This window comes from Suncus etruscus, chromosome 16, assembly GCF_024139225.1.
Source record: "Suncus etruscus isolate mSunEtr1 chromosome 16, mSunEtr1.pri.cur, whole genome shotgun sequence".
Lineage (NCBI taxonomy): Eukaryota > Metazoa > Chordata > Mammalia > Eulipotyphla > Soricidae > Suncus > Suncus etruscus.
This window is the reverse complement of record NC_064863.1, coordinates 76099264-76112091: the sequence shown is the minus strand read 5'-3', so window position 1 is coordinate 76112091 and position 12828 is coordinate 76099264. Positions and strand designations below refer to the sequence as shown.

Sequence of the window (12828 nt, the reverse complement as noted above, 5' to 3'; positions counted from 1 at the left end):
CGACATTGTCTTATGGTGAAGTAACTTCTACTAAAAAGTGTAACCTTTGCCTTCCTTTCCATTTCTATCCACCCAGATCTAATTCAAGCAACTTTCTTTAGGAAGATATTTTTAAGCCCCACACCTTAATATAATCTGAGATCTGTGTCTCCAAAAGTCTTGTCCCTTATTTAATACTTTTGTTCTTTTTTGTTTGTTTGTGGCCACACCTTGCAGAGCCATGGAGTTCTCTTTTGGGGACCATATGTACCTGAGATCAGGGGTGAATAGGGGACTTGTATGCAAAGCATGTACTTAATCCCTTTGAGCCATCTCCTTGGCTCCATTACTTGGTTCAACATTTTCCAACCTTCTGTATTTTGAACTTTAATCAAATGATACTGAAGAAAGTTTTAGATACACACACACACACACACACACACACACATATATATATATATATGTATAAATGAACTCAGATGTTAATGAAAGGGTACTGTGCATATCACTTTATCTTCACTGCCCATTACTGTCCACAGTGATCATTTCCAACTATCATTGCCATAGTGGTTCCTTCTCTACACTAAATTCACTGCTCCATTATTTGTGGCAAGCTTCCTATCATGGACTAGTTCTCATTTCTATTATCTCTGGATATTATTACCATACTATTTTTATTTTTCTTATATCCCACAAATGAGATAATTCTGTCTATCCCTCTCCCTCAGACTCATTTCACTCAGCTAGTACTCTCAGTATTCATCCATGTATGAAACAGATTTCATTACTTCATTTTTCCTAAAAGCTGCATAGTATTCCATTGTGTATATATACCACAATTTCTTTAGCCACTCTTCTGTTCTCAAGCACTTGACTTGTTTCCAGATCTGGCTATGGTTGTTAAAATGAGTATTAATAATAACTGGGGCTAGGAGATAGTAGTATAGTTTAACATGTACAGAGATAGTTTAAGGTGCTTTCCTTGCATGCATCCAACTCGGGTTCTATCCCTAGCATAGTGCACAGTGTCCTCCCAGCTCTACCGGGAACCAGGAGTAATCCCTGGAGCTCAGAGCCCTGAACATTGTCTGGTATGGCCCAAACATTAAACACTAAACAAAACAAAACAAAACAAAAACCAACCAAAACTCCACCAAAAACCCCCCATTAATATGTGTTGAAATATGCTTTTTTGAAAGCATAATGTCATTTAGTTTTCACAATGTAAAAGATAAGCACTTTTCTATTCATCATTTGATATATGATTACAGAGCACATGGAGGCCTAACCAATACTGGCTCAGGGTTGAAGTAGATTTGGTGGAGACAGAATCAGAGTTCACGAGGAAGCCTTTCCACTGCCCACTGTATGCGGGAGCCCTACGCGCTTCTCTCACATCTCTTCCCACTTGGTACTGTGACAGTTGAGCACAAGGCAAATAGGGTAGCACTGAGACATCACCTTATCTTTGTACAAGAAGCAACTGTATTTCCAGAGGGTTTAAGTAATACAATTGGGTGAGTCATCTGATCTTCATAAAGTGCTTTTCTCTATATAGAATACAAGAATTGGGAGACAATCTCTTTTTTTCTTTGTTTGTTTTTGGGCCACATGCAGGACAAATGCCCTAGCTGCTATGCTACAAGACAATCATTTAAAAAACAAGCTTCATTTGTTTGCTTCTTTTTGGGTCACACTTTGCAATGCTCAGTCACTACCTCCCTGGCTCCATAAAAAGTTTTTTTGAAAATTAAGTTTGCTATTCTTTTCATTTTCATAATCTGGTTCAGAAATGGACTTCTTTTTTTTGTTGTTGTTGTTGTTGTTTTAGTTTTTGTTCCACACCAGTGGTGCTTAGGAGTTACTCCTGGCTATGTACTCAGAAATCACTCTTGGAGGGCTCAGGGGACAAGACTCAAGTTGGCTACATAAAAGGCATATCTACTATGTAACTCTCTGGCCTTAAGGGAAGAACTTTAAAGGTAACCATTAAGGGATTGGAGACAATACAAGGGTAAAGCATTTGTCTTGCACACAGATGACCCAGGTTTTATCCCAGCATATAAGATCTCTTGGGCACAGCCAAGTGAGGCAAAAAAAAAAAAAAAAAAAAAAGAAAAGTAAATGATATCTACTTCAAAACTACATTAATTATACATTATAAAAGATTCTGACTTGGAATTTTCATCTAAGAAATTATTTAAATACATCATCAGAATTTATTTAAATGACACCACATTTGCATAGCAAATGCATTTTTTGAGTGCTCATATAACTACAGAGGAGTAAGACAAAATCTTGGAATGGTAAGTAAGTTATATAGATAAATAAGATAAAAACCATTAGAACTAAGTCTATTAAATTGCCAGAAAGGAAATAAGGAACTGAAACCCAGTTTTTGGGCCAAAGTATTGCTCTGACCAAATTTGAACAAATTGTGGAAAGTGAAATAGAATGCATACTGAGAGACATTCATGTTACCTTTGGATATCTTTTCTTTTGGCTGAGAAATAACAAGGGTCACATCGTCAGGCGCGCTTTGCAAAATTTCAATGGCAGCATGGTGACTGACCCCCTCCAGGCTCACATTATCCACAGATATCAAACGGTCCCCTGGAGAAAAAGACAATTCAGGGGGTCTGAAAGACAGTACATGGGTAGAGCACTTACCTTGCATGTAGCTAATTGGGTTTTGTTCTCTAGACCATGATGGTTCCCTGAGCATCATCAAGAGTGATCCCTGAGAATATACCTAGGAGTAATCCCTGATCAGACCCAACGGTAAGCACTTCCAGGTGTGGCCCAAGATAAAAAAAACTAAATCCCTCCCAAAAGAAAAAAAATTAAAATGCTCAATCAGTATTTCAACTCCAAGGAAAAAACCATCCTATTTCTCAGAAAAGCTACATTCAACCCAGTCTTTGTAGCTACAAAGAGAAAGCCATGCTGTATCTCAGAAAATGATATATTCTTTCCCCAGAATTTGCTTTGCTCCAGCTCTACTTTTGCAATTTGTACAAATATCAGTAGGAACTTAAAAAATTATCAAAATATAAAGTACCTGGCTTTAAGTGTCCATCCAAGTCAGCTGGTCCTCCTGGGATAATTGAGCTAATAAATACACCTAGATCCAGTCTTCCCATCTTCTCTCCACCAATAATTTGAAATCCTGTAAAACAGTGCATATAAAAAAGACTTTCTGCGGGGCCAGAATGGTGGCACAGTGGTAGGGTGTTTGCCTTGCACGCGGCTGACCTAGGACAAACCTTGGTTCGATCACTCAGTGTTCCATATGGTCCCCCAAGCAAGAAGTGATTTCTGAATGCATAGCCAGGAGTAACCCCTGAGCGTCACTGGTGTGTGGCCCCCCAAAAAAACCAAAACCAAAAAAAGAGACTTTCTGGGGAAAGGGAGATAGGCCATGCTTTGCATGCAAAAACCTCCAAGTATTTTTTTTTTTCTTTTTGGTTTTTGGGTCACACCCAGCAGTGCTCAGGGGTACTCCTGGCTCTGTGCTCAGAAATCGCTCCTGGCAGGCATCCCATATGGGGACCATATAGGATACTGGGTGATCAAACCGAGGTCCCCAAATGGTCCCCATATGGGATGCTGGGATTTGAACCACCGACCTTCTGCATGCAAGGCAAATGCCTTACCTCCATGTTATCTCTCAGGTCCCAGAAGCACCAAATTTGATGCCTGGCATTACAGGGTCCCCTGAACACCTCTGAGTATGGCACTCCCCACTAAAAATGCTCATGATTCTATTCAATGACACAATCTACTTGACATATATAGGTAAAAATAGAAACTCATCAAGTGTGATTATCAAGTCACTGTTAGATGGGGCTGTTAAGTTCTATGAAAATATTATGGAAATATTTATTTCTGTGCATCTAATCTCTGGTACTTTTCAACTATGTGAGCACCAAGAATTTTAATCAGAAGTGGCTAATATTTAAGGTCAGTGCTTATATTAGCTTTTTTCCTTTTAGAATTTTATAGTGACTTACCTAAGCCATACTTGGCATCTTTCTTCAGGTTCACCAATGTGATTTCCCTTTCTGGTGAAGAGACTATGCTCCATCTTTTGTTTAGCACATCTGCTGAAATAGATAAGTTTAAAAGAAATATTACATGCCTGGGCATTTATTCTGTGTATGAATCAAGTTAAATGCTCTCAGTTTATTAATAAATTGTTCACTTTAAGATATATTTAAAATATTTACTATTGTCTTATATTTTATAGTGACTTATAAAATGAGTCTATGTTATATTGATTCTTTGTAAATTATTTCCTATGGAATAACTATATTTTACTTATGATTGAGAAATTAAATCTCAAGAGGTCAAATAATTTGAGTGAATATATTCAAATAGAAGATGAAAGAGCTAATCCCTAAACTTTAGTTTTTTGATTCCATATCTTGCTGTAGCTCACAGATAATACTCTGAATCTGACAATGTTCCACATACTAAAAATTTTCATTATGTAGTTGGCACTTTTGTAATAACTAAAATAGTCACGGTATGTTTCAGAAGTAAATATCAACAACAAAAACTAGACTTTAAATCCCATTAGAAACGACAAGTCTAAATTTACATTCTCCGATATTTTCCTTAATTTTAACTTAAAAAGTAAGTTCATTGAATAGGTAGCAATTTAATCAGTGTTGAGTAGATAGAAAATATATAATATTCATGATTTGCTCAATATTCTACTAGAACACTGCCCAGCAAAATGTCTGAATTTAGAACTTGATCAACACTAAATAGAATAGTGACTATCTGAATCACAATTTACTTTTATTTTATTACTTTTCAGGGGGAGGGCACACATGGTGGTACTCAGGGGTTACTACTGGCTTTGGACTCACGAATTACTCCTGCTGCTGCTCAGGGACCATATAGGATGCTGAAAATCAAACCTGGGTCAACCGTATGCAAGGCAAGTGTCCTAGTACTATATCACTCCAGGCTCCCCAAACCAGATATACTTAAAAGTAGATTTTTTTCCCCCCAAGGTTTTTGTTTTAAAGTAGGCTGATAATTCATAATCCTCAATTAAACTGATGTCACTTAATGTGATACCATAACTGATGTTGTGTTAAGAAAATGACTTCATCTATATGGTAACTTGAGCGTTTATACACACACAATCACTCATATAAATGTGCATAAACAAACTTTATTTTGGGTTGAATCATGTCTCTCTCCCAGTTTATATACTGGAGTATCCAAATTTCACTGCCTGACAATACAATGGTATTTGAAAGAAGGTAGACAAGTTTATTCGATAAGAGAGGAGAAAGGAGCAATATTCTCCATGTAGGGATGAACTTAATATAGAACTAAATTCAGAAGATAGATTTTTAATTCAAAAGTTTTTGAATGGTCAGAGAGATAGTATAGCAGATAGGGCACCTGTCTTGCATGGCCACAGCTGGGTATTCCTCCTAACCCAACTCACCCAACCAAAAACAATAAAAGAATTTGGAGACAGGGTCTAAAGAAACCTGAAGAGAAACTGATGTCTTCTGGATGTGTTGTCTTGACAGAATAGAGGAATCTGCGCTCACAGATATAGTGTAAGGACCAGGCCAGGAAAGATGCTGTCTGCAAGCCAAGGAGAGGTCCTTTCCTCACACCTTGAGCTCAGAATTCTTGCCTTCAGAACTGAGAGACGACACATCTCTATGGTTTTGGAGATCCACTTAAAAAAAATCCTGGACAGCCAGCGGACCTCAGAGGCTAATCCTAGTTCTGTGCTTGGTGATTGCTTCTGATGGTGTTGAGGACTGTGTGCTGTGCTGGGGATCAAGTGAAGTTCACTGAGTACAAAGCAAAAAAGCCTTAACCCCGGCACTGTCTTTCTAGGCCACAAATACACTTCTAAATGTCAAATATGATCTGATTGTTCAAACAGTATATGTGCATGAGGTATTGGTAGAGAGTTTAACTAGTTCTTAATCATATTGAAACTTTTTAAAAATCAGAGATTTGCTAATGTATGAACTTAAGATTCGAATGTTATAAATAAGTAGTAAACTTATTTTACAACAACATGTGTTAATTCTAAATAATATGAGTGTTAAACTCCATTCTAGAAATCAACTACCTTAATTTAAGAAAATAGTAACTATCACCAGCACTCCAGAATTAACCTTATCCCTTAAACACTAAGTAATCGAAGTTTTATAGCTCTGTAGTACACATCTTAATTCTTCTCTTTTTAATTAAAATTTACTATAGGAGAAATTTATTATTTCCAAATTTTAATGAAATTACCATCAAAATACCAGACTATGTGTGGTCATTCTCTTCCACATAAAATTTATATTACAGTATGTAATTATATTATACATATATATATATAGAGAGAGAGATAGAGAGAGAAAGAGAGAGAGAAAGAGAAAGAAATGTATTCCAAGATGTTTAACCTAATCAATGGACAGCCAGGCAGTTTCAAAAAAATTTATAACCCTTCCATTATAAGAACAAGCTACATTGCAAAAACTGTATATCAGTTGATTTAAAGTTGGCTTCTGGTGACCAGTTAAAATGTTTAATATTACCATTAACATTTAGGCTATCATCATTTATATAGACATTTTAATGTGGACGTGTGCTCTTATTTCTCTAAAGTAGATTTTCTGTGTCAAATGTTTTTCCAAACAATGACATTTTGTACTCATACAAGCAAAGTATGAGGATTCCACTTTCTTCATGTTTTTATTGACTCTTGCTATTGTCTTCCTTATTGTTGTCATTCTAAAGTGTATGAAGGGGCCAGAGCAGTGGCTCAAGAGGTAAGGCATCTGCCTTGCCCGTGCTAACTTAGGACAGACTGGGGTTCGATCCGCCAGCGTTTCATATAGTCTCCCAAGCCAGGAGCCATTTCTGAGCACATGGCCAGGAGTAACCCCTGAGCGTCACCAGGTGTGGCCTAAAAACCAAACCAAAGCAAAACAAAAACAAAAACAAACAAAAAAGTGTATGAAGTGGTGTCACAACTCAATTTTCATTTTTCTTTTGAATAATGATGGTGATTATTTTAATATGCTTATTGTCATTTGTATATTTCATATAAATATCTGTTCATTAGTTGAGTCATTTGCCTTTCTTGTTATTGACTTTCAAAAGTTCCTTATATAGTCTAAAAATAAATCCGTTATCTGAAATATCTATTCTAAAAAAATCTATAACCTATGAATTAGTTAAGACTTGGCAAAATGATATTACTATTTAGAAGGGACACATTCGTACTCAGGAGCTATATATACCCAGAATACTGAGGACCTTTTGGGGTTAGGGACTGAATCTGGGCATCCTAAGCTCCAGCCCACTAAACTATTTCTCTGCTCCTTAATGACTTGAAGCATTCAGATTCAGGGCTCCAGACATGCAAGTCACTCATGTGTTCTACCAGAGTTACACTCAGGACCATATTGTATGCAGTATTTATACAGTTTTATGTTAAGCGTCTGAGTTCAATTATAAAATTCTCTCTCCCTGCCCCCCCCTCTCTCTCTCCACACACACACACACACACACACACACACACACACAAAACACAAACACACACACAAAACACACACAGAGTATATATATAGCCAAACCAGCTGTACTCTGGACTTGCTCTTAGTTCTGCACTTGGGTATCACTCGTTGTGGGCTTGGGTATGCTGGGAATCAAATCTAGGTTATCCACACGCAAAACAATTGCCCTACCCTCTGTCTATGCTATCCCTCTCAACCCAAAATTCTCAATACTTAATGTTTCTGAGAAGTCTCTGCTAAAAGGAAAAGGTACTGACTGATTTCATGACTAAAAATGTCATTTTATTTTCTTTTACAACATATATACTAATAGGATTATTTATTTATATTACATACTTGACTAATAAGTATGTTAGACATACATACAAAGATAACATTTCCCAGCTAAATATTATTGGGAACAATAATCACTGATAATAATAGCTGATTTATTATCTGGAAACAATAAATTAAGCTGTGCATATTCAAATTCAATTAGACTTGAGAATTCACTAAATTAATTTTTTAAGGTGATTAAAGTGTTGACTTTACTGTCAACCCTCATTTCCTCAAGAAATTTGGGAAAACAAAATGAAATAGTCTGAATGAAGAAGGTCATGTATTAACTATGGATTAAATTAGATCAATCTAGAGAAGCCTATTGGGAGAAGTCTATAGAAGACTTAGCCTTTAACAAAATGTTAAATTTGGCGATGAAATTGCTAAATTACAAAGGCAGTGTAAGTTAATCAGATCTATGGGAGAAAAGAGAATTCTTTCTGCCAGAAATAAGGGAGAAGACTTAAAGGAAATATAGCAGGACCTTAGTAAGTAGATTATAGAGATGGTCATAAAGCAGTAAGAAAGATATAAAAAAAAGCTGAGATGAAAAGAAAGCAGAAACAGTTTTAGGACAAACTAAATATGTAGTCTGAATACAAGATCTGAATAGGGAAACACTATTTGTCTAGCCAGGGAAGCTTTGAAAACCAACTCTTAAAGACTGGTGGGATCCATCTAGATAAATGATTCATTAATGTGAATAAAGAAGGATGTGTGTATGCAACTAAATATTATAAGGTATTTGTATTCTTTTTTTGGTTGTCTGTTAGTTTTGGTTATTCCCAGTGGTGCTCAGGGGATACTCCTGATTCTGCACTAAGAAATCACTTCTGGCAGACTTGGGGGACAATATGGGATGCTGGGAATCAAATCCGGATCAGCCACTTGCAAGGCAAATGCCCTGCCTGCTGTGCTATCATTCTAACCCAACAGTATTTGTATTCTATCCACACAGCAATATAAAAAAAAACCACACTTGCCTATTGGTTAAATAAACAAAATCAATGGAGAAGAAATTATGAAGGAAGATGGTAATGTAAGTAAATGTATAAATATTGAAAGATTTAATGATTAGAATCTATAAAGCTGAGTCAGGTAGATAATTATCAAAAATTTTTTGACTATTTGATTATTAACCAAAACAAATTCTGAAAATATTTTTTTTTGTTTCTTTGGGGGCCACACCCTGTGATGCTCAGGGGTTACTCCTGGCTCTATGCTCAGAAATTGCTCCTGGCTCGAGGAACCATATGGGAAGTCAGGGATCAAACCAAGGTCTGTACTGGATGTGCTATCGAGCCAGCCTCATATTTTAAAAATATTTTAAAGTTCATCATCCTGACTTCGATGTAGGATATGCACAGAATCCAGGATCTTTAACTACAGAAAACTAACACCCACAACAGTGACTGTGCGGAAAAAAAAAGTTTATTGGCACTATAGACAATGACTTGGGTTGGACAACCTAGTATGCCTGGAGCCAATCTTATGCCAGAAAACTTTAGGGGTAAGGTCTCCTTGTATTTAGGCCAAGACCTTTCCTTTCCATGTCCCCCATATTTTGCTGAGCCTATGCAAACAACAACTGCCACTCTCACAATGTTTTTGCTGTACTTCTTTAACTCATCCTTAATAAAAAAGAAGAAAAGCTTATTAAACCTTCTGCTAGGCCTTTGATGAGTTAATTGGTGATTCAATGATTTTCAAAAATATATGTGCTACTGAACCTTTTCTTTCTCTTCATCTCGTTAGGTTTTTTTTTTTTAATATTTTTAAAATAGCTTTGCCTTTGTTCTTCCTGAAACAAATGTATTATGATCAATTGTGTCTAATATGGGATATTTTCCTTTAAATAAATTTAAAAAATGTCAAAAAATATTTTAAAGTGAAATATAACTTCCTCCACCACACATTCATGAAAAAACTCTCAAAAAGATGAGAAGTGAAGGAACTTCCTTAGTACAGTTATAATCAAAACCATTTACAACAAGCCCACTGCAAACATTATACTTAATCGGAAAAACTAAAAGACTTTCCTCTAAGACCTGGCACAAGGCAAAGTTGTTCACTTCCTTGCTACTTCTATATAATATAGTACTGAAGTACTTGCAATAGAAATTAGGCTAGAATATCCAGGGCATCTAGAAAAGAAAGAAGTCAAGCTCTCACTGTTTATGGATGGAATATTATACTTAGAAAATCTTAAAGACTCTACAAAAATTTTAGGAAAAAAAGATTATAAAGTAAAGTGCTGGGCTGGAGAGATAACACAGCGGTAGGGTGTTTGCCTTGCATGTAGCTGACCCAGGACGAGTGACAGTTCAAATCCCAACATCCCATATGGTTCCCTGAGCCTGCCAGGAGCATCCTCTGAGGGCAGAGCCAGGAGTAACGCCTGAGTGTTGCCAGGTGTAACCCCCCCAAAAAAAGTATAGTGCTTGGATACAAAATTACTGTGCAAAATTATGGCTTTTCTATATACAAATAATGAAAGAGATGAACTATATTAAAAAATTCTACTCACAATTGTGTCTCAGAAAATCAAGTACTTCAGAATCAACTAAAGAGGTAAAAGACCTATCTAAAGAAAACTACAAAACATTACTTCTTCACAGGAAATGGAAACACTACCCCTGTTCATAGATTGGGAGGATTAACATCATTAAAATACTTTCCAATATTTTGAAGTTTGTATTTTGTAGAAATATTTTGGTAATACAAAATATCTTGGCAATATTTTGTAGAAAGTATTTTGGAAATACTTTCCAAAGAATTGCAAAGATTTAATACAATCCCTATAAGGATAACCATGACATTTTTCAAAGAAATAGACAGATCAAATACTACTGAAATTTATATGGAACAATAAATAAATCCACAAATAGATAAAGCAATTCTCGGGAAAAAGATGATGGGAGTCATTACTTTTCCCAATTCCAAACTGTACTATAAAGCAGTAATCAATAAAAACAGCATGGTATTGGAATGAAGATAGACCCTCAGATCAAAGGAATAAATTTGAATATCCTGAGACTGACTCTCAGGTATAGGATCAAATAATATATGATAAATTAAACTTTGATAAAGGGGTAAGAAATATCATATGCAGCAAGGAAAGCCTCTTCAACAAGTGATGTTAGAAAGACTGGTCAGCTACATGCAAACAAAAAAAACCTCAGTGCACGAGAGTCAAATCAAAATGGATTAAGGATCTTGATATCAGAACTAAAACCATAAGGCTATATACCTTAAAGATATGTTTGCAGATCTCTTCATGATATTGAAGCTAAAAGCACCTATAAGGATAAAACATCTCTGACCAAGCAAGTGCAACCAAAGATTAACAGATGGGTCTAAGAAAATAGTGACCAGGATACAAAGACTACCTATTTTAAATTGAGAATTACTTACCCATCTGATAAGGGATTAATATCTAAAAATATGTAAGCCACTGGTAAAGCTTCATAAGGAAAAAAATCTCTAACTGCATCAACATATGGAAAGAAAAGATGAATATAAACTTTCTCAAAGAAGAAGTACAGGTGATCAAAAGGCACATGAAAAATGCTCCACATCATTAATCATCAGGGTGTTGCAAGGCAAAATAAAAAAAAAAAATTTACAATAGCCATAACCTGCATATAACCAAGTGTCCAAGAATAGATGAGTGGATAACAATGTGTTATATCTACACAATGGAATACTATGCATCTGTTAAGAAAAATGAAGTATCAAAATTCATTTATACATGGATGGATATGGAGAGTGTTATGCTGAATGAAATGGGTCAGAGGAAGGATAGACACAGTTTTAACATTTTATTTAAATACCTCCGGGGATAAAATTAAAAAATGCTTATTTTAGGAAAGTTAAGCTCCTTATTTCTTAAATCACAATTAGTGACATTTTTGCATATTTTTGACATATGCAAAATGCAAATCTTTGCACATTTCAATTTCATGAGAAGACTCATGAATTTTTATCCTCTCAAATTTCACATTCTTCATGAGTCTCTGGGGCGCATAAAAAGTTAAGATAAATTTTATTGACTGATGGGGCCAGGCGGTGGCGCTGGAGGTAAGGTGCCTGCCTTGCCTGTGCTAGCCTAGGACGTACCGCGGTTTGATCCCCCGGCGTCCCATATGGTCCCCCAAGAAGCCAGGAGCAACTTCTGAGCGCATAGCCAGGAGTAACCCCTGAGTGTCACAGGGTGTGGCCCAAAAACCAAAAAAAAAAAAAAAAAATTTATTGACTGGTCTTTAATCCATTCATTAATGCTTTTCTAGTAATCTTGATCAGCAAGGAACTACACAAAATTATAATTATATTTAACTTATGGGCAAGAAATTTAATTTTTTTTTGTTTCTCAGATTATTTGGAAAGACAAGTTTGCCATGCTCTACTTGAGAAAACCAAATTCTTTTTTTTTTTTTTTTGGTTTTTGGGCCACACCCTGTGACGCTCAGGGGTTACTTCTGGCTATGCGCTCAGAAGTTGCTCCTGGCTTCTTGGGGGACCATATGGGACGCCGGGGGATCGAACCGCGGTCCGTCCTAGGCTAGCGCAGGCAAGGCAGGCACCTTACCTCCAGCGCCACCGCCCGGCCCCAGAAAACCAAATTCTTAATAGGGCATAGATTAAGGGATATTTGGATTAAGGATATTAAGATTAAGGAAAATTTCAAGAGCAGCTTTGTCTTTAAGCTGACCAGAGTACAGGTGTATTCCATGGGAAGGAAAAGGCCTTTCCTTTATATGGGGTAAGAGGGAACATATTGGTTCTGGAAGTCTAAGAACCAAGAAACTACTCTTTTCCTACATGTATGGTATGGGCAGAAGACTGTATTTTTCCCATCAGAAAGTATTAAAAAACATTTCAGTTTCTTATCTCTATATAAACTGTTATCAGCATCTTTTATATGCTTAGCTGGCAATACTAATACCCATATAAGTAAGAGTAGGAGCGGAGT

The 12828-nt window shown here is 36.2% G+C and overlaps 1 protein-coding gene across 1 annotated transcript in view; it reads right to left on the bottom strand.

Annotated features, from left to right (window-relative positions):
• Positions 1 to 12828, bottom strand: part of PTPN13 (protein tyrosine phosphatase non-receptor type 13) — a 196595-nt gene that overhangs the window by 55431 nt on the left and 128336 nt on the right. Inside the window, exons 20-22 of the mRNA XM_049789778.1 lie at positions 3993 to 4082; positions 3041 to 3148; positions 2461 to 2592 (exon numbers count right to left, since the gene is read on the bottom strand). Of these exons, the coding sequence (XP_049645735.1) occupies positions 2461 to 2592; positions 3041 to 3148; positions 3993 to 4082 (330 nt within the window). The remainder of the gene's footprint in view (positions 1 to 2460; positions 2593 to 3040; positions 3149 to 3992; positions 4083 to 12828) is intronic.